Source organism: Canis lupus, chromosome 15 (assembly GCF_048164855.1).
Source record: "Canis lupus baileyi chromosome 15, mCanLup2.hap1, whole genome shotgun sequence".
In the NCBI taxonomy this organism is placed as follows: Eukaryota; Metazoa; Chordata; class Mammalia; order Carnivora; family Canidae; genus Canis; species Canis lupus.
In genome coordinates this window covers 4799080-4821375 of record NC_132852.1, presented here as the reverse complement: position 1 = coordinate 4821375, position 22296 = coordinate 4799080, and the positions used below count along the sequence as shown (strand labels likewise).

At 42.9% G+C, this 22296-nt stretch overlaps 1 protein-coding gene and 2 long non-coding RNA genes across 16 annotated transcripts; 2 read left to right on the top strand and 1 right to left on the bottom strand.

Moving 5' to 3' along the window:
* The first annotated feature begins 3249 nt into the window (after positions 1-3249).
* On the top strand, positions 3250-6350 carry LOC140604566 (beta-defensin 103A-like). The gene is made up of 2 exons (XM_072775804.1): positions 3250-3469; positions 4614-6350. Exons 1-2 carry the CDS (start codon positions 3250-3252, stop codon positions 4757-4759), a joined length of 366 nt encoding a protein of 121 aa, XP_072631905.1. The 3' UTR covers positions 4760-6350.
* Positions 4166-22275, bottom strand: LOC140604569 (uncharacterized). 14 transcript variants are annotated; one of them, XR_012007392.1, is made up of 9 exons: positions 22178-22275; positions 18473-18681; positions 15930-16067; positions 13496-14454; positions 13002-13111; positions 12716-12844; positions 6088-6355; positions 5434-5550; positions 4166-4740 (listed from the first exon to the last, which is right to left on the bottom strand). It is a non-coding gene; the product is annotated as an uncharacterized lncRNA (long non-coding RNA). The 14 variants fall into 14 exon arrangements; XR_012007380.1 differs by having other exon boundaries at positions 4167-4740; positions 13024-13111; XR_012007391.1 differs by having other exon boundaries at positions 4170-4740; positions 14346-14454.
* On the top strand, positions 13595-18330 carry LOC140604568 (uncharacterized). The gene is made up of 4 exons (XR_012007379.1): positions 13595-13797; positions 14364-14443; positions 15947-16766; positions 17629-18330. It is a non-coding gene; the product is annotated as an uncharacterized lncRNA (long non-coding RNA).
* Positions 22276-22296: the final 21 nt, after the last annotated feature.

The following is a 22296-nucleotide window of genomic DNA, read 5'->3' as shown; positions in this document are numbered from 1 at the left end:
CATATTTTTGGGACTTTTGTAAGCCTGATCCCATAGCCACCTACTTATCTCTCCCTAACTAGCCCCACCTGCTCCTTACTCTTCCCTAGGACCAGAGGGGCTGAAGGAGGATGGAGATAATGTCTCCAAACCTTAGGATATGGAGCACCCAACAGGTCATGGCAGACCTGTTTGGTGGAAGTTAGGACCATGGATGAAGCAGCTTTCTGGTAGGATTTGGAGGCACAGAGGAGATGCCTCCTAACATAGAGGTAGAGGAATATCCTGGCTTCTCACCACCTCCTGCCTTCCCTTATTATGCCGAGGCATCTCTTTGGCAATGTATATGGTACCTTGAGAGCAGGGGTTACTGGAAAATGTATACAGTTCCCTGCAGTTCACAGCATGGCCTTGACTAGCTGGGTGGCCTAGGGCAAGTCACTCAACCAATGCCTCAGGTTCCTCAACTGTAAGACTGGGATAATGTGTCTCTTTGCCTGGGTGACTCCCCCAGCAGTGGTCATGACAAGACTAAAATGGCCATAAAGGAGAGTGGCTAGGCCACCCTTCGACTATGATAAGATAAAGAAAGGAGTGGATATCTGGATTCCCCTGCTGGGAGCCCAGGCCATCATCTTTAAGCTGCCCGAACATCACTCACCATCCCCTCATTGGTTACACTTCCTGAGGGCCACAGGGTGATCCTTGGGTCACCTGGTAATTTGCAGTTTCCAGTCAATTCCACAGCCTTCACTCCCAGGGCTTCCACCGTCGGCCAGGGCCACCGCTCCTCTCCGGGCTTACTGCTGAGGTGCAGATGCTCAGAGGACTAAGGCACTTACTCGGGGAAACCCAAATAAGCAGTGTACAGGGCTGACAGTTCAATTGCTAACTCCTCTCTCCAAACCCTGGTCCAGCACTCTGCCCTCCACCTCGTGCTGCTCCTGGACCCCAGACTTGCATCAACCAAATCTCTGCTTCATATTTTCAAAACAGAATTAAAAAAAAAAAAAAAAAAAGGCTAGCACAAAGTCTAACACAAAAAATGTTAAATAACTGACATCTCCCCTCGTCAACCTTATCAACATCGGGAAACTGCTGTCAGAGCTGAGAAAAAATCGAGCACGCCCGGCACCTCAGTGTGTGCGGCCTGCAGTTTTAAGCTCCATGACTCGAGGTTCCAGGGCCAGGCAGTGGCACCAACTCTCTCTCATGTGTCAGACACCACAGGCCCGAATTCATTATCAGCTGGGAGATCTGTAACTGCCAGGACTGGAGAAGCTAGAAGTATGTTTGACATTAAAAAAAAAAAAAAGGTATGATAAGCCAAAAAGAAGGCACACCATAGTTACCAGTGGCTCCCCCAGTAGAGGAAAAGTGAAGAACATTGTCTAACTCTTCTATTTGAATTTTTACCACAAACATTCATGACTTTTGTAAACATTCTCAAAATGCTCCTCAATGAATTTTTCATTGTGTAGCTGGGGAGGTGTGGGGAGCCACTGCCAGAGCCCCATCCCCAAGCCCCAGCTTCCAAATTAGCTGATGAGGTAAAGGGCTTCTAAAGAACTTCATAAAATAGTGGCATTGCCTTTAAAATGCCTTCCAGTCTTTGAAAGAACCAGTTAGACCAAGAGTTCACCGTGGAGATCTGTTTTCCATGTGGAAAAGTAAATCATCTCCAGTGACCTGATGCTCAGATGACTCCGAGCGCCCGGGCTGAGAGCAGGTTGTCTTTCTCTACAACACCCACCCCGCCCTCTCTTTTGTCCTATGGAAGTAAGACTGAGCAAGGCTGTCTGCACAGCCAACACCCATCCCGCCCCACACTCGCTTCCTCCCTCATTTAAAAATACCTTCTTTGGGGGCACCTGGGCGGCTCATTAGTTAAGCATTCAACTCTTGATTTCGGCTCAGGTCATGATCTCTGGGTCATTAGATGGAGCCCCGCGTGGGCTTAAGATTCTTTCTCTCCCTCTGCCCTTCCTCCCTCCTCTCTCTAATAATGATTAAAAATATCTGCTTTGTCTTAAATTCTGAACTTCTGAGGAAATTTTGCTTTTGAAAAGATGAAGTGTCTACAACTCCAGCCTTTTCTTAAATCATCTAAACCTGCCGTTCACTGTGAATTACCTTTCTTCTATGTTTCCATAGCCCTGTGCTAGAACCCTTACTATGACACTTGTCAAAATGCCCCTTCTATAGCTTATTTTATTGCATGCATATCACAGGTGCTTTCTGAGAGAAAGAACCCAATCTGGTCCCTCTTTGCATCTCACCCTCTTGCATCCCACTGACCCCAAGCACACGGCACTTGTCTATCTGTAGGAGGTGTGCTCAGATTGCTTACAGAACTCCATGGGTACCGTAGTCCTGGATGCACACTCCTAGAACTAATATACCTGGAACCTCGGTGGATCCGCTATAACTGCATTCACAGCCAGGCAACGTCATGGTGACTTCAGCTCCCAATTAAATTGTCTTTCAACAAATACAAACCACTAATGGATTCCTTAACATTTAAATCCAATATTTTTTTTTCAACATTGAAACTTTAAACACTGAATCTATGTCCAGTGGAAATTACCTGATCTCTGGACTTCCTTGAATGCTCCCAAGCCATGAGTAAGTAGCCAGAAGTCTTGAACGTACCTTCCTAAGCCCCTTATTTGTATAAGGAGTGTCATCAACAAGGAGGAGGTACCAGTCCACCAGATACATCATCCTAGCATTCTCCTCCTCTGATGAAGGAAAATGAGACACCTTGACTCATGAATCTGACAGTTTTCAGATAATGATGAAATGTAAGCCATGTTTCACCCATGTTATAGCCCACATCACACGCCAAGGAGCATAGGGTCAAGGACTCTGGAAAGTAGCCCATTTTTCCTCCCTTTCCTACTACCTAGAAGCTGATCCCATCTAATTTCCATTTCAGGCACACCTGAGGTGTGACCCAGCCTGAGTTTACACCTGGATTCTGAATATGTCCAAAGCTGGACTGCTATGGTCCCAGGACTTTCAGAAGATAGCTTAGAAGTACCACAATGGGGGCAAGGAGCTCTCAACTACATGCCCTAGGATTGCTCCCAAGAGGAAGGGGGTTTTCCCACCTACACCTATAGCGAGCTCTGAGCCAGACCTGGATGCACTCCTGGAGCCTAGAGGGCATCAGGATAGCTGTGTGCTCACATCAGGTTTGCTTCACCCTTTTGGTTTGCAATTAACTTGGGGTGAGTGGGTGTGGTCTGTGGGGTAAGAGACACTGGCATGAAGCATCAGGAAACAAGTCATATTGTCATCATTGTACTATTACAGGAATTGCAGCCGCTGCTTACTTGTACCTATGGCTGTGTGTCCTGCAACCTTATAAAGTGGACGAGTGCACGCACCTTGCCATCCAGTCTCAGCCTGTCGCGAAGCCTGTTGGTCATGAGGATCTATTACCTTCTCCTCCTGTTGCCCTTGCTGTTCTTGATGCCTGTTCCAGGTAAGATGGGGTGGGGAGGCCAGAGGGGTGAAGGAATCGCAAATATGTCATTCAGAGTCTGCCTTTCTCCATTCTTCAGGGAACTGTAGACCAGGTATATTTGTTGTATGGGAACAGATGTCACCATCTTCTTTTTTTCTGGTGAGACTCATCAGGGATCTTGAAGCTGTTTTTCCAATCTTCCCAGAGACTAAATAGCTCACAAAGACCACCCCTTTATGGAAAGACCATTTTACCTACTCGTGAGACATAAAGAAAGTGATACAAAAACTTTAACACCAACAGGAGAGATGGATTTAATCTGAGATCAGAAGCACAGACTTCCACTTACTAGCTTAGTGACTGCAAGTAGAGTCTTTGGCAAGCCCCCAAGGGACCACTGTGACCAGCCCCTGCACCTGTAGGCTCCAAGGCTTGGGCCCCAGGGTGGCCATGCCCCTCCCCCACCGCCCCTGTGGGGCTGAGCTGTGGCCTATAAAAGCCTATAGAAGCACAGTTGGTTGCATAGTCCTTTCTCTACTTTCTCATTTTACAGAAAAAAGAAAAAGTAATTTTTTAAAAAAAGAAAGAAAACACCCTAAAATAAAAGAAAAACAAACAATTCCCTTGAAGGATTAATAGTGATCAGAATAATATTTTATGTGTAAAGGAAATTACAAACTGGTATCTACCAAATCCTTTTTTTAAAAAATTTTTTTAAATTTTTATTTATTTATGAGAGTCACACAGAGAGAGAGAGAGAGGCAGAGACATAGGCAAAGGGAGAAGCAGGCTCCATGCACCGGGAGCCCGACGTGGGATTCGATCCTGGGTCTCCAGGATCGTGCCCTGGGCCAAAGGCAGGCGCCAAACCGCTGCGCCACCCAGGGATCCCTATCTACCAAATTCTAACCAGTATCTTTATACCATGTGTTTCCTCATTTCTTAATTTAAAGAAATGGATGTATGTCTTCATCCCTGTGAGGTGTACAATGAGGATTATAACTGAACTCCCTACCTGACCCTAAGGAGAAGTGTGTACTGGGGCTCAGGGGAAGAGTAAGAGAAAGGGAAGACATCAGATATCTGGGGAATTCCAAAAGCCTTGTACTCGGAGCAAAGCCTTCCTAAAGCTTTCCGGCACGTTCTGTTTTTTTCTTTGCAGGAAATGGGGGAATTATAAATACCCTGCAGAGGTATTATTGCAGAATAAGGAGCGGTCGGTGCGCCTTGCTGAGCTGCCTGCCAAAGGAGGAGCAGATAGGCCGCTGTTCTTCCACTGGCCGAAAATGCTGCCGAAGAAAGAAATAAAAAAATCCAGAAATGGGATGGGAGCGTTGTAAAGTGTGAAAATGCCTCCTGGAAGTTTATAGAAGAAAAACCGAATTAAATATTTTTTTTTTCAAAAGAATTAGAAGCTTGATCGTTCTTTTTAAAGTCTGGTTATTGTGGCAGTTGTTACCACGTGATAATTTAGAAAGTGTTCACTGACTCATCTTTAATTCAAACACAGGATAATCTCTGGAGGAATCTCCAAAGGGGCCTAAACTCATTTTACAAGCGTTATCAGATTTGACTCCTCTTTTGCAAATTATGTGCCCAGGTGAGGTTGGACTCCCTATTCCTCCCAAAATATTCCCCTTGCTTTCCTACCACCCACGCCCCTGCTCCTGCTGACCTCATACCTGGCATATAGTAGCCCTTCCAACTCTCACCCATCCCCCGGGGACCATCACAATCCTACCTCCTCCTTACAAAGAGAGCCGCTTTCCCAAAAGAATAGGAGCTTTCCCCTGATTCACTGCAGGGTTCTGACTGAGTGTTCCTTCTGTGAATCTGTTTGACCTCTGCGGTGTATATATTTGCATATTTCCAATCTCTTTATTCGATTGCATCATTTTTTAAGGGCAAGGACCTTGTCTTAATCATTGCTGGACTGCCTAGGAAAGTGTCTTGAGCATAAAAGCTGCGCAGAAAGTGTTTACCGAAGTACATTCCAGCGGTTTGAGGCTCTGCAGTTTAACTCTTCAGTGTCCTCTCTATGTGGATACTGAAGGACTCCAGGAGATGCCATGGGAGGCCCAACTTGCCCCACATCAGCCCTATGGAAAGACAAGAGAACCAGGCTCTCAGGAAGAGGGGAGTGAGCAGATTCCCAAAAAGAAGAACTTAGATCCCACTTTTTATCAAAAAAGCATGCACTTCTGTGGAAACTGCCCTCCAACATGATGCAACTAGGGAAGTAGAGATGTGAGACAAGCCTTCTAGGCACCGGCTGGCCAGCAGCATGGGACTGTGGCTGCCGGAACGGGGGCCACATGAGTGAGATCCATTGTCTCCAGTCTCCTGCAGGAAGCAGACTCCAGGCCAAAGCACAGGGAAGGAAAACCCAAGCAGACCAGCAATCCTTCTGAGTCCGAGAGATGGAATCAAAGTTCAGGCAGCATAACACCCCCATTCCCCGGGCGGAAAAGCAGAAGGGGGCATCTAGATGGGGGTGGAGCTCCCAAGTGCAGCACAGGGCTCCTTTGAATCTTGCCCTGAGTGCTGGTCTGAGCACGTCTGGGGTAAAACTTGGCAAATCCACAGGGAAACAAAAACACCTGAGGGATTGGATGGACAGTTCAAGGAACACGTACCAGGCTGGAACTTGTGCGTTCCCACAGCAACATGATGAGAGTCCTCAGAAAGGGCTTGCCTTTGTAGTAGCGCTGTTGAGCTCTAAAGGGAACCAGTCTGGAACTACTCCCAGGAATAATGATGTGGCAATATAGGTTTATCAGTTGTAAGTAACAGATCCTCTGGGAGGATATGGATCTTGAGGGAGGTGGTGCATGTGTCCAGACAGGAGGTAGACGGGAAATAGCTGTACTTTCTGCTCAGTTTTGTGGTGCACCTAAAACTGCTCTGAAAAATAAAATCTGAGAGTTATTTTTTTAAAAGATTTTATTTATTTATTCATGAGAGACAGAGAGACAGAGAGAGAGAGAGAGAAGCAGAGACACAGGCAGAGGGAGAAGCGGGCCCCATGCAGGGAACCTGATGTGAGACTCGATCCCGGGTCTCCAGGATCATGCCCTGGGCTGAAGGCGGCGCTAAACTGCTGAGCCATCCGGGCTGCCCTGAAAAATAAAATCTGTTAAAAAAAATAAGGTAAAACTTTTATTTTTTTTAAGATTTTATTTATCTTTTTGAGAAAGGCAGTGAGCAAGAGAGGGAGTATGAGTTGCAAATGAGGGAGAAGCCAACTCTCTGCTGAGCAGGGAGCCTGATGTGGGGCTCGATATAGGGACCCCAGGATCAAGAGTTGAGCTGAAGGCAATGGCTTAACTGACTGAGCCACTCAGGTGCCCAAAGGTAAAACTTTTTTTTTTTTTGAGATTTTATTTATTTATTCACGAGAGACACACACACAGAGAGAGAGAGAGAGAGAGAGAGAGAAAGAGGCAAAGACACAGGCAGAGCGAGAAGCAGACTTCATGCAAGGAGCCCCGACATGGGACTCAATTCTGGGTCTCCAGGATTACGCCCTGGGCTGAAGGTGGTGCTAAATTGCTGAGCCACCCGGGCTGCCCAAGGTAAAACTTTTTAAACAATAACAAAAAGCTAAGAAAATTCCTCACCAGACAACATCAACTATCAAAAATAATAATAATAATTCTTCAGGCAGAAGAAAAATAATGACAGTTGGAAACTTGGCTCTATAGGTTGCACAAGAGAGTGTGGCTAAGATTCTATCTCAAAGGAAGAGATTGCCAACTTCTTTTTTTTTTTTTTTTGAAGCTTAAAACTCTTAATTTTATTTATTTTTTTTTATTTTATTTTTTTTATTGGTGTTCAATTTACTAACATACAGAATAACCCCCAGTGCCCGTCACCCACTCACCCCCACCCCCCGCCCTCCTCCCCTTCTACCACCCCTAGTTCGTTTCCCAGAGTTAGCAGTCTTTACGTTCTGTCTCCCTTTCTGATATTTCCCACACATTTCTTCTCCCTTCCCTTATTTTCCCTTTCACTATTATTTATATTCCCCAAATGAATGAGAACATATAATGTTTGTCCTTCTCCGACTGACTTACTTCACTCAGCATAATACCCTCCAGTTCCATCCACGTTGAAGCAAATGGTGGGTATTTGTCATTTCTAATGGCTGAGTAATATTCCATTGTATACATAAACCACATCTTCTTTATCCATTCATCTTTCGTTGGACACCAAGGCTCCTTCCACAGTTTGGCTATCGTGGCCATTGCTGCTAGAAACATCGGGGTGCAGGTGTCCCGGCGTTTCATTGCATTTGTATCTTGGGGTAAATCCCCAACAGTGCAATTGCTGGGTCGTAGGGCAGGTCTATTTTTAACTCTTTGAGGAACCTCCACACAGTTTTCCAGAGTGGCTGCACCAGTTCACAGTCTCACCAACAGTGTAAGAGGGTTCCCCTTTCTCCGCATCCCCTCCAACATTTGTTGTTTCCTGCCTTGTTAATTTTCCCCATTCTCACTGGTGTGAGGTGGTATCTCATTGTAGTTTTGATTTGTATTTCCCTGATGGCAAGTGATGCAGAGCATTTTCTCATATGCATGTTGGCCATGTCTATGTCTTCCTCTGTGAGATTTCTCTTCATGTCTTTTGCCCATTTCATGATTGGATTGTTTGTTTCTTTGGTGTTGAGTTTAATAAGTTCTTTATAGATCTTGGAAACTAGCCCTTTATCTGATATGTCATTTGCAAATATCTTCTCCCATTCTGTAGGTTGTCTTTGAGTTTTGTTGACTGTATCCTTTGCTGTGCAGAAGCTTCTTATCTTGATGAAGTCCCAATAGTTCATTTTTGCTTTTGTTTCTTTTGCCTTCGTGGATGTATCTTGCAAGAAGTTACTATGGCCGAGTTCAAAAAGGGTGTTGCCTGTGTTCTTCTCTAGGATTTTGATGGAATCTTGTCTCACATTTAGATCTTTCATCCATTTTGAGTTTATCTTTGTGTATGGTGAAAGAGAGTGGTCTAGTTTCATTCTTCTGCATGTGGATGTCCAATTTTCCCAGCACCTTTTATTGAAGAGACTGTCTTTCTTCCAATGGATAGTCTTTCCTCCTTTATCGAATATTAGTTGCCCATAAAGTTCAGGGTCCACTTCTGGATTCTCTATTCTGTTCCACTGATCTATGTGTCTGTTTTTGTGCCAGTACCACACTGTCTTGATGACCACAGCTTTGTAGTACAACCTGAAATCTGGCATTGTGATGCCCCCAGATATGGTTTTCTTTTTTAAAATTCCCCTGGCTATTCGGGGTCTTTTCTGATTCCACACAAATCTTAAAATAATTTGTTCTAACTCTCTGAAGAAAGTCCATGGTATTTTGATAGGGATCGCATTAAACGTGTATATTGCCCTGGGTAACATTGACATTTTCACAATATTAATTCTGCCAATCCATGAGCATGGAATATTTTTCCATCTCTTTGTGTCTTCCTCAATTTCTTTCAGAAGTGTTCTATAGTTTTGAGGGTATAGATCCTTTACATCTTTGGTGAGGTTTATTCCTAGGTATCTTATGCTTTTGGGTGCAATTGTAAATGGGATTGACTCCTTAATTTCTCTTTCTTCAGTCTCATTGTTAGTGTATAGAAATGCCACTGACTTCTGGGCATTGATTTTGTATCCTGCCACGCTACCGAATTGCTGTATGAGTTCTAGCAATCTTGGGGTGGAGACTTTTGGGTTTTCTATGTAGAGTATCATGTCATCGGCGAAGAGGGAGAGTTTGACTTCTTCTTTGCCAATTTGAATGCCTTTAATGTCTTTTTGTTGTCTGATTGCTGAGGCTAGGACTTCCAGTACTATGTTGAACAGCAGTGGTGAGAGTGGACATCCCTGTCTTGTTCCTGATCTTAGGGGAAAGGCTCCTAGTGCTTCCCCATTGAGAATGATATTTGCTGTGGGCTTTTCATAGATGGCTTTTAAGATGTCGAGGAATGTTCCCTCTATCCCTACACTCTGAAGAGTTTTGATCAGGAATGGATGCTGTATTTTGTCAAATGCTTTCTCTGCATCCAATGAGAGGATCATATGGTTCTTGGTTTTTCTCTTGCTGATATGATGAATCACATTGATTGTTTTACGGGTGTTGAACCAGCCTTGTGTCCCAGGGATAAATCCTACTTGGTCATGGTGAATAATTTTCTTAATGTACTCTTGGATCCTATTGGCCAGTATCTTGTTGAGAATTTTTGCATCCATGTTCATCAGGGATATTGGTCTGTAATTCTCCTTTTTGGCGGGGTCTTTGTCTGGCTTTGGAATTAAGGTGATGCTGGCTTCATAGAACGAATTTGGAAGTACTCCATCTCTTTCTATCTTTCCAAACAGCTTTAGGAGAATAGGTATGGTTTCTTCTTTAAACGTTTGATAAAATTCCCCTGGGAAGCCATCTGGCCCTGGACTCTTGTGTCTTGGGAGGTTTTTGATGACTGCTTCAATTTCCTCCAATTGCCAACTTCTTAAAAAATAAGATACACAGGTGCCGGGGTGGCTCAATTGGTTACATGTCTTCCTTCAGCTCAGGTTGTGATCTCAGGGTCCTGGGATTGAGCTCCGCGTTGGGGTGCCCCGATCAGTGGGGAGTCGGCTTCTCTCTCTCCCTCTGCCCCTTCCCACCACTCGTTCTCCCTTTCTCAAATCAATAAATAAAACCTTAAAAAAAAGATACGTACTGTCTATAAGAAATCCACTTGAGATATCAAATGGAAAGACAAAGATAGATTAAAAATAAAAGACAGGAAGCAAGTATGCTAAGGAAACTATTTATCTAAAGAAAATGGAATTGGCCATGTTGGCGAATTGCCTATAAATCAGAGTTCATTTTAGAAGGAGCGTTACCAGAGATAAAAAGAGATACTTTCCCCAGTGATAAGGTGGTTAATTCCCCAAGAACATATATTAATGCTAAATTAGCATGCTCTGAATAACAAGGTCCCAAAAGTCTTAAGGGAAAATTGATAGAAATGAGAGGAAAAGCCAATACATAAATACAATTAGATATTGTCACTATTTCACTTGTAATGAAAAGAAAAAGCAGACAAAACATAAGCAATAATACAGAAGACATGAACAACGTTACCATTCAGTGTGACCTAATTGAAATTTATAGGACACTCTACTCAATAATCACAGAATCCATTAAAATGTTATGCAATACAGCTCATACTGGGCTGTAAAACAAGTCTCAAAAATGAAAACAATTTATTCAGTGTTACACAGATATACACTGTGTGTGTCCACAGTGGAATTTACAAAGATATCTTGAAAAATCCCCAAATATGTGGAAATTAATCAACATACTTCTAATGGGTACAGGAAGAAATCACATAGGAAGTCAGAAAATATTTTAAACTCATTAAAAATGAAAACAGTATGCCGAAATTTGTGGGAATGCAGCTTAAGCGGTGCTTAGAGAGAAATTTATAATACCAAATGCTTTTAAGGTAAACGGGAGTAAATCTCACAAATCAACCACATAAATGTCTACCCTAAAGAGCTAGAATAAAGGGAAGTAACCCGAAGTAAAGAGGATAAAAGTGAATAAAAAGAAAATGGACACCTGGTAATCTTTGAGAGGACCATGACATTGTTAGTTCATTAAGAGGGAAAAAGAAAAAAAGGGGGGAACTCATAAGATGCCTTGGATATACACACTCCCTTTAAGCAGGCAGGAAAATGAAAACATGTATGCATCTTGGGGTGAGTTAGACAAAGAGTTGCCACCAGGTGATGGTAATTCACACCCTCACCATTACCTCCTGCAAGGGCATGTCACGTCCCCCTTTTTTCTCTTACGTTTAAGACGTGCTTCCAAAGCAACTACACATTCAATGGAATCAATATCAAAACTCCAATGGCCCTTTGTACTTCTTCTTTGGAAAATGTCTATTCAGGTCCTCAGTCCATTTTAAAATCAGCTTGTATGTTGTTTTACTAATGAGTTGTATGTTTTCCTTACATATTTTGGATATTAAGCCCTTATCAGATATATGGTTTGCAAACATTTTCTCCCAATCTGTATGTCGTCTTTTCATTTTGTTGTTTCCTTTGCTCTGAGTGGTCAGCAGACACATGAAAAGATGCTCAACATCACTAATCATCAGGGAAATGCAAATCAAAACCACCTATCACCTCACACCTGCTGGGACGGCCAGCATAAAAAATAAAATAAAAATAAAACAGATGTTGGTAAGGGTGTAGAAAATAAAGGAACTTTGGTATGCTATTTTTTTTAAAGATATTTATTTATTTATTTATTTATTTATTTATTTATTTATTTGAGAGGGCACAAGAAGGAGAGGGGCAGAGGGAGAAGCAGGCTCCCTGGGAGCCAATGCAAGGCTCGATCCTAGGACCCCAGGATGATGACCCCAAGCTGAAGGCAGATGCCCAACCAACCGAGCCACCATGGGCCTCTGTGGTACACTATTAATAGGAATGTCAATTAGTACGACCACAATGATATGGCCATAGTGGAAAACAGTAAGCAGATTCCTCAAGAAAAAGATATACCGGGGGATTTAGCAATCCCACTTCTGAGTATAGACTCAAAGGAACAAAACCAGAATCTTGAAGAGCTATCTGTGCTCCCATGCTCATTGCAGCGGTATTTACAATAGCTAAGATATGAGAACAGCCTACGCATCCATCAGCGGATGGATGGGTGAAGAAGTGTGCTATACATTCAATGGAATATTATTCAGCCACTCAGAAGGAAGGAAATCCTGTCATTTGCAACCATGTGGACAGCATTGAGGGCATTATGCTACGTGGAATAAGACAGACACAGAAAGGAAATATTATTGCCTGTTGTTACGGACACGTGGAATCTAAGAGCTGGATACTAGAAGCAGAGTCAGATGGTGGTTACTAGGGGTGGGGTCCTGAGAGAAACGGAGATATTGGCCAAAGGCTACAGAGTGGTAGTTATGTAAGATGAGAAAGTCTAGTGATCCTGTGTACAGCATATGACCGGGGTTAGTAATACAGTGTTGAACCCCAGAAATTTGCTAAGAATATAGATTTCAGGTGCTCTTGCCATACAACCAAGAGACAGTAACTATGTGAGGAGATTCGTTAATTAGTTTGGCTGTAGTAACCATGTCACTATGGATACATATCGAATCATTTTGTATGCCTTAAATATATACCATTTTTTCTTTAAAAAACAAAATAGAATAGATTGAGGGCTATAAAATTGTGTTAGAAATACAGATTTCCCAACTTACTGAAAAAGATGGTCTGCAGCACTCAGGGATGTCTTTATGATCAAATTAATGTTCAGTCTTATTTCTACCTTATCAGGTGAGTATTAATGATGAATTTGGTTAACTCCAACAAAGATGTTATTCCTTTTCCTATGAAAAACGTGAATTAAACTTAAAATGATCATCTTTAGAAAAGTTCCAATGGCATTTTTTCACAGAGACAAAAACTATCATAAAATGTGTATAGAACCACAAAAGACCCTGAATGGCTAAGGTTGCCTGAATAATCGAGTAAAGTGGGGCTTACAAGCGTGTCCATGGCCACTCACTTCTGTGTGATCCTCAGGCTCTGAGGAGGTCCATCTAGCCATAGTCCCATCCTCCTTTCATCAGCCACACAAAAGATCCAAAGCTACGCTGTATAGTGGAGAAAAAAATTGCAAAAATTGTCAACATTTTATTTATGTATCTTTTTTCATAGAAATGCCCATGGTTCATGTGTCCGATTTCTTTCCCTGAGTAAGGGCCCTGCGCTCACCATTACAAAAAAGACCTGTTTATTTCAGATATGTAGTTTGTATTTATTTGGAAAAGGTGCACCCTGGTGGAGGTGGAGCGCATGCTCTGTCCTGCGATTTTACATCTCCAAGAAGATCTCTCCCCCCAAAAGCATTTCCTCGGTAGGTCTACACCACTGAAGCCTTGTTCCTATGATTGGAGGTTTAGTTATTAATTCATCACATACCCCCAGAAGGCTACTCTAAGAAAAACAAACTGTTGCCACACAAAACACCATGTTACCTTCAACATCTTCAAATGCCACTTGGGATCTGAACAAGAATGATCATACTCTACGAATAACCTGAAGTCACAAAGGCAGGTTCCTAGAATCCTCATTTGCATAGAAAGTGTCATCAAGAAGTGACATCAAGAAGTGACAATCCAGTTACTTTGGCCCGTCAGTATTTCTTTGAAGAGGAGAAACAAGATATCACCCTAATTCATAGTCTGTATCGTAATTGGTGGTGAATTTTAGAGGCTCTTCACATAAATTCAATCGTATATGAAAATTCAGGTGTCATGGGGTCCTTTGCCTGCTGAAGGTAACCTACTTTTCCTGTCTTCTCTCAGGTCCAATAGTTAACCTATTCTGTCCTGCCCAAACTCCCAGAGTATCCATAGAGATTCTCGGTCTGACCAAGTCCTGATTCACAGCCAGGCTTGACTATCCCCTAGGCATACTGAATTGAAAACCATTTTGGCCTCATTCTGCCTCCTGTCCCTTGCAGGGAGCACAGGAAATTGGGAGCTTAGAAGAACCACAATGGGAACAGATTAAACCCAGGCTCCGCATCCTAGGATGGCTACCAAATGGACACAGACCAGGCCTAGCTCCACACCACCTGGATCCACTGCCAGAAAGAATCCAATTGTGCATATGCTTTCTGCATCCCAAATGGAAGCATGATAGCAATTTCTGAGGCATAGTATCCTGTGGTTCAGGAGACATGTTATGTGTCTTGGCAAGACACAAGAGACAGAAGGAAAGATGCAACCTTTTCACTGTAGTGTAATTTTACTAGAATTGCAAACATTGCTTCTGCAAGTAACCAAGTTCCCTTAATCTTTACGAAAAATGAAAGAAAATCACCTTGCTCTCCATCCTTAGCTAGTCCCTGAGTTTGTCAACCATGAAGATCCATTGTCTCTTCTTCATATTACCAGTTTTATTCTCGTCACCTGCTCCAGGTAAGATGGACCTGAGAATTAAGAAGCTTGAAATAATTTGCAGATAGACTGAAATTTCTCACTAATTTTTTCCAGACTAAATAGATTATCTGAATCATTCATTCCAACTAAATACTCTCCCTTTACCATGAAAGGTGCAGAAGATCTTAAGGGAGTTCTCAGTTTCATTTTTTTCTCAACTCAGCCTAACGGACTAAATCAGTGGGTAACGCTCCACTGCTATTTCATGGCAAGATCAAAGGGTCTATGCTTAAAGCCTAAGTACCGTGCCTTCCTAAGTAGAAATAGGGTTCATTTTACTCCAAGGATAGAAATCCTGGCTGTCTTTTTTATCCTTTTAGAATCAGTGGGGTTTTCAGTCACCTGGAGAAACTCATAATAGGACTAGGGCTCCCATTATACATTTTGGAAGCTTTTGCCAGTGTGTGTCCCTGTGTAGTCTCTCCACAAGGGAAATCATCAGGAGTATATTGTTCACTGTCACATCTTTTTGAGTGTGGGCGAGCTTTAGCATCATTCACTTGGTTACTACTCCTTCCTTTAATTTGTCTTGACACTTACAGTCATTATAATAAAATTTTAAAAAAAAGAAAGAAATGAAAAAGATAAAAAAAAAAGATAAAGAAAAAGACAAAGAAAAGGACGGAAGGGAGGGAGGGAAGAAGAGAGAGAAGGTTTTGAGAAAACAGCAAAAATATGAAATAACACTGTAAATCTCGTTTGTATAACTTTGCTATGTTCATATGATAGCACTCAGATGACTAAATGTTTATAAAGCAATAATTACCCTTTCATTGCGTCTTCGCTTCTCACCTAAGCCCAAATGCTCAATGAACCAGATAATTTGGGAGAATGAAAAGCAAACAAACGGCCTCCGGGTTGCTTTTTCTGTTTGGTAACTACTGACCTTTAGTGGTCTCTAGTTTATTTTCTTGGGGTAGAGACACATTTGCACAAAACCCTCAACATTCTTCCCCTTGAACACATCCAGTGGCCCAAGTCACTCTGCCACAAATTAGAGTGTCCAGCCATCTGATTCTTCAAGAACAAGTATCCACAGAGACACAGCAGAGCCAGTACCTTCGTCAGAAAATTATCTATGAGAAGTCACACCCATGTCAAAATTATCATGGTCATAGAGCCCTGTTCTTGGGAAAGAAGATTTTGCCTCAAGGACTGATTGATTGATTGATTGATTGATTGATTGATTTCAGAGAGAAAGAGGGAGCACTAGCTAGGGGAGGAGCAGAGGGAGAAGTAGAGGGGAAGCAGACTCCCTGCTGAGCAGGGAGCCCAAGGGAGGGCTTGATCTCAGGACCCTGAGATTATGATCTTTTTTTTTTTTTTTGAGATTATGATCTGAGCTGAAACCAACAGTCAGATGTTTAACCCAATGAGCCACCCAGGTGCCCCTTCAAGGATTTATATAGGGATGATGACTCGTGCTTGGAGTCTTCCTGAAATGGTGTGTGAACAAATTTTTAACCTCCTTTTTCTTTTCAGGTCTCTCTGGAAGGGTTCTGTTTCCTTTATCTTGTATTGGGAGCAGTGGCTTCTGTTTTCCATTCAGATGCCCTCATAACTGGGAAGAGATTGGCAGATGTTTCTTCCCCATACAAAAATGCTGCAGAAGACAGAAGTAGAAATAAGGAAAGCCAACTGCCAAGACCATGGTGGAGCGGGAAGCCGCTCCCCTAAGATATGTTTGTAAAATGTAAAACTAGTTAAATCACTGTTCAGAATCAGGGAACCAATTTCCTGTAATTCTGGTTGTGTGGTGTTCCGGAGTTTTATGAACGCAGATTAAGATTAGACTCTAATAGTTATTCTCTCACTTCTATTATGGAAAAATAATTACTCTATAATGGGTCAAAAGGGGAAAAATGCAGATTTTTAGTAATTTCACTCATTCCTGGGTAACAGGTGAATGATTGACTTTTATTTATTTATTTATTTTAAATATTTACTTATTCATGAGAGACACGGAGAGAGAGAGAGGCAGAGACACAGGCAGAGGGAGAAGCAGGCTCCATGGAGGGAGCCCGACTGGGACTCGATCCCAGGACTCCAGGATTGTGTCCTGGTCCGAAGGCAGGCGTCAAACCACTGAGCCGCCCAGAGATCCCCATGATTGACATTTATTTATTTATTTATTTATTTATTTATTTATTTATTTATTTTTATAAATTTTTATTTATTTATGATAGTCACAGAGAGAGAGAGAGAGGCAGAGACACGGGCAGAGGGAGAAGCAGGCTCCATGCACCGGGAGCCCGATGTGGGATTCGATCCCGGGTCTTCAGGATCGCGCCCTGGACCAAAGGCAGGTGCCAAACCGCTGCGCCACCCAGGGATCCCCATGATTGACTTTTAAAGAGAAAATTGCTCTATGGTTTAAGCAAACACAATAGACATTTTAGTTTTGAAAGCAAAGCTTTTGGAAATATACATAATATGGAGATAAAGAAAAATAAGTGCTAAATGGATCTATGTATTGAAAATAAAAGTTTAGTTGTTCATTAGGACGCTGTTTAGACACCACCAGGGTCTCAGACCCACGGGGTTTAGAGGAAGAAAGACCCTTTCCCTACCTTCCTAGGTTCTTAGCTGAGATCCTAGAAATTAAACTGCTAATAGAGAGATTGACTCTCTATCTCATAAAAATGAGAAAAATATAATTTATTAACATGTACAGTGTGTATATGTGTGGGAGAAACCCAGGGGTGAGTAACTTGGAGGGAGGTTAGAATCTGGGACTTTTAGAACATCGTAACAAAGAGCAATAAATGCAGAGAAGTCACAAGAGGAAGGAAAAGGAGTTGAGGCTTTCAGGGCAGCAAAAGGTGGGAAAGTAACCAGATGGGGAGACTAACGGAAGACAAGAGTTATGTTAGCAAGTTTGTTCTGTGGATTCCTCTCCTACCATCTCTGGGCTGGTGAGTCTAGGTCTAGGCTTGCTTTTGGGCAAATGCTAGGGGAGAGCAGAGAGCTTTTTTTGGCATCTGTTATTTCTCAATTGCCTTCAGCTCAAAATAATCTGTATGTCTAAGTGGCATGTTTGGGGCGGCATATGCTGATGCCCAGGGGGACAGCAGGAGGAGGGACACCAGAGGGAGAGTCTGGAGGAGGAGGTGGCAGCAAAAGGCTGTCATGTCTACTGGTAATTTGTTTTCTGTTTTCTGCAGTGACTCACACCCCTGCCCCATCCACTGTTTCCAACATTCATAAAACCTTGTCACATACAATTGGCCTTTGGGGTGTGGGATCTCAGCCAAGGAACAAGGGACCATATCACACTGAGTCTGAGAAGCAAGAGACAGAAGTAGCTGCAGGATCCATACCTGGGATCCAAAGGCGGTGGTGATGTGGGAACAAAGGCAGAAGAAAACTTATTAAATATCCTTACTACCTACAGCCCATTGTCAAGTCATTGAAACAGGCAGAGGGATATTCCTCTAGGGACACAATCACCTCCATGCTAATACTTTGCTGAGGGCAAGGGGCAATCTTAGCCCCAACCCCAGGATCCTGTGAGTCTCCATTAACATATAAAAATTCCTTTAGAAATTTCCGTTATCTCTAAACCCCCAAGATATGTGTTGGTGATCATCCCCCAAGCACATGGCCCACCGATACACATCTGAAGGGTCTCATGACTCAGGGTTTAATAGACTGTAACAAATGACCTTCCCCATTAAGAGCTAGATCCCTAAAGGTCCGGGAAACCTTGCTTCCAAAATTTCTTAGAGACCTATGCTCTCCCTGCCCCCCTCCCAACTTGAAAGTATACAATGGGCCACTTCTCATGACCACAGGGCAGCTCTTCCTGCCCATGGGTCCTGTCTCCGTGCTTTAATAAAACAACCCTTTTGCACCAAAGATTTCACAGGAATTCTTTCTTGGCCGTCAGCTTCCAATCCTAATGTCTTTCCTACGTCAGCGGGAGATGTTGGCAGCTGGGGTTTGATGCCAGATGAGCACAAGCACACTTGGAAATCCTAAGAAATCTTAAAAAGGGATTTTACCTACCTGCATGTTGGAGGAGGGAACTTCAGGTATATGATTCTGATATAAACGAAAGGTTGATCCCAGGAGGTTGGCGGACTTGGTTTCGTGCCAGTTATATGGATTTGTTGGGATATGATTTGGGAAGAGCTACAGCACAGTTGTGGGCACTGAGAAAGGGATCAATGAATTGTAGCTATTGTATTACCATCATTATCATCACAATGATGACTCTGGTCAGATAAAGGAGTAAACAATGAATTGAGTTACTTAGAATCTTTAAAGCTCCCTCACCTCATCTTTTAAATGGATAAAACTATATATAGCCTATAGTGTTGTTGCAAGTATAGAGACAAAAGATAAAAGATATTAATTTTAAAGACTGCAGCCAATTCTTTCTTATTGAATCTGCTCGGCTCCTTCTGCTTTTTTTTTTTTTTTAAAGATTTTATTTATTCATGAGAGACACCCAGAGAGAGGCAGAGACACAGGCAGAGGGAGAAGCAAGTTCCCTGCAGGGAGCCCGATGTGGGACTAGACCCCAGGACCCTGGGATCATGCCATGAGCCAAAGGCAGATGCTCAACCACTGAGCCACCTGGGTGTTCCATGCTCAGCTCCTTCTTAAAGAACTGGTCCTGAAGGAAGAAAATCCTCACTGGGGCGAATGGGGGAGGAGGACTTAGGCATTGCCTATCTCACATCTGTAGAGCAGAAGGAAGAAGGGGCGCTCTCTGTACTGTTCCCGACAGAGGCCACAGCCCACAGCCCCAGGAGGCAGCAGGGAGGGGTAGAGCTGCCCTTGTTCTAGCAGCCAGGCAGGGTGGGTTCTCGAGTGGCCCTGTCATCTTTATTCCAGGAGGTCAAACCCAACTCCAGGTTCTTGCCAGGGCAGCGGGGCTGGTCTTAAATGATTTGGGAAAGACAGTTAACCCCTTTGGGTTTCATTTTGAAAAATGAGTCATTGGGGTATCTGGGTGGCTCAGTTAGTTAAGCGTCTGCCTACAGCTCAGGTTATGATCCTGGGATCAAGCCCCACTTTGGGATCCCGGCTCATCAGGGACTCTGCTTCTCCCTCTCTTTTTCCTCCTCTCCCCTGCTCATGCTTTTACTCATTTGTACTATCTCATATGAATAAAATAAAAATATTTTTTAAAAAATAAGTCATTATCTGGCACATGTGCCTCTGCTCTGCTTCTGCATGGAGCAGATTGTATTTTCCAAACACACTCTTCCAGAACCAAGTGGGTCTTCCACCAAGAGGTGCAGTCCATGTCCCCTCCCCTGGAACCCCAGCAAGGCTTTGTGATCTCATCAACTAAGAGAGTGGCCAAAGTGATGCTAAGGGGCTGCTGAGGTCACAAAGCCACACTTGGGCTTTTCTTTCTGAGGACACACACCGTAGGAGCCTGGAGGCCCTGTGTGAGAAGGCTGGTGGCTCTGAAACTGTGGCCTGAGAGACTACATGGAGACACAGATGCCCCACCAGCTCCAGCTGTTCCAGCCCCTGCAAGGAACCTTCCAGCCCATGTGCCAGGCATGTGTGTGAGCCTCCAAATGCTTCCAGCCCCATCTCACTGCTGACCCATGAGCATCTCTTAGCCCCAGACATCCAGCTCATCCTAATTTATCTTTAGAATCCCCATGAGTGGTAATAATAAAGTAACAAAAAAGAACTAGGTTTGGGACTGATTTGTTTTGCAGCAATACATAACAGGGGCACCTCTCCTTCCCCTCTTCACATCCACCTCCCAACCATGTAACCCATTGATGGTGGCATTCTTCTAGTTCTTGCTGAAATGGCCTCAGAGTCTTTCTCAACACAGCACTCCTGAAAGATTCAGTCGTTATGGCCAAATGACCAAGCTGTTTGACTTTCCTGAACTGGAAGCCCTTTAGTGTATCTTCCAGCTGTGATATTCTAGATTATCACCTCCCAAGCAAAGGGAGGAATTCACGAACTACAGGGAACGAACTAGAACCCGACAGTGTTAATAAACACAAATAGAAGATAGCCATCATAAACTCATTCCTTCACAAATACGAAGAGGCAGCATTGGGTCAGGCACTCCAATAGGCAACAAGAATGAGAAGAGAAGGCTGTGGGCCAGGAGAGGTCTAATCTTGAGGTCGCACTATATCGCTTTGCATCTAAGCCCGCATTGTCTGCTACAGTAGACGCTAGCTGCAGGCAGCTACTTGAATATAAATTTTAGTTAATTCAAAGTTAATAGAATTTAAAATTCAGATCCTCAGTCAGACCCAGTCAAGTGCTCAATAACCCCCTGTGGCCAGTGCTGCCATGTTGGGCCTCACAGATGGAAAATATTCCTATCAACACAAAGTCCTATGGGGCAGCTCTGGTCCCATTGGTCCCATTGCGATTCTCTCCCAGTGAAACACTGAGGCAGAGTTACATAATGTAATGAAAACGGAAATTCAGTGTCGCTTTGGAGAAAGACCTGCATTGTTACCTTCAATGCTTATGCTTACTCGGCACTTATAAATTATCATCTTACTTTCTCCCCAGTTGGAGAGAAGCTTCCTTGAATAAATGGTTTGGATTCTCGGTGCTGAATCACTATTCTGTTTTGGTTTTTGTCGTTGGTTTTGTTAAGATATTTAGGCCTTAAACTATGAAGTTTTACTTTACTACTTAAAAATTATATGTTTTGATATATATCCAGGGTATAGCACCAAAACCTGGATTTGTTTAATGAGCCACAGACAAAATAAAGGCAGAGTGCCACCATTGTGGAGAGGATCATACACATTTTTTATGTTTATTCACGCAAAAGCCCGTGGTGCCTCTGCCAACATCCACTCCCTCTGCGCATCCCTGTGTCATGTGCCCCTCAGAACACATATGAAAAGGAGTGAAATCACACCCTCAGAATCATACTCCTGTCACCCAGGGCCTCTTCGTCTGAAGGGCCGCATTAAGCTTTATCAATCTCTTACTTTGCAATAACTTGGGAGGGATCTTACAGATCATACTTTCAAACATTAATCTTCTTAAAACTCTTCAGCAGCTTTCCTTAGCTCAGGTTATTAACTGGAAACTTTCATCTTTTCTAGATCTCTCCTGACCGTCAATATTTTCCTTGGCTTCCAAAATCCTTAATCTTCTTCAAGTTTAAATTTTTCATTTTTGCTCCTGGCTCCGAATTCCTGTTCATTAATTAACAGCCACAAGCTTGTTCATCCTTTTCATCTCCTTGGTCTGATTTGTCATGTTGATATAATACCTCAGATGACTCATGTCTCTTTATTCTTTATTTCTAGCCTGTTTTATTATTGATTAGACTTCATCTGATTTTAAATGTGATTTGGTTTTACAGTTTATTGAAATTCTATCATCTTCTCTACTGGGATTTTGATTTTTAGTTTTTTTCTAAACTTTTAAGTTTTACCCTATAAATATATTAATGTTTTACTGCCATAACATTCCTACAAGTCTTATTATGACTCTCAGGTGGGAGGAATACCTTTCTGATTTCAGTAGCAAGAAGAGGATAGCTTTTCTATGTGGATTATGAATTAATGGGCTTGTGCTCTGGTCTAAGACCAACCTTTCCACTTGGGTCCCTCTTGTCCTTTCTCTTGCTTACTCATGAACAATACTCTCCCTGCTGCCCCCTCTACTGAATCTATAAAAACTAAAAACAAACACAGACATTTTCTTTGACACTATGTCATTGACCAGTTATTGCTTTTTGTCTTTGCTTACTTTCTCAGCAAAACTCTTTGGAAGGAGTGTCTACACAGTCCCCACTTCTCCTCTTCCTCTGGGGGTTTGATACCACTCAGATCTGTCTCATCCCCCTCCTCTCACCAAAGTGACTCCTG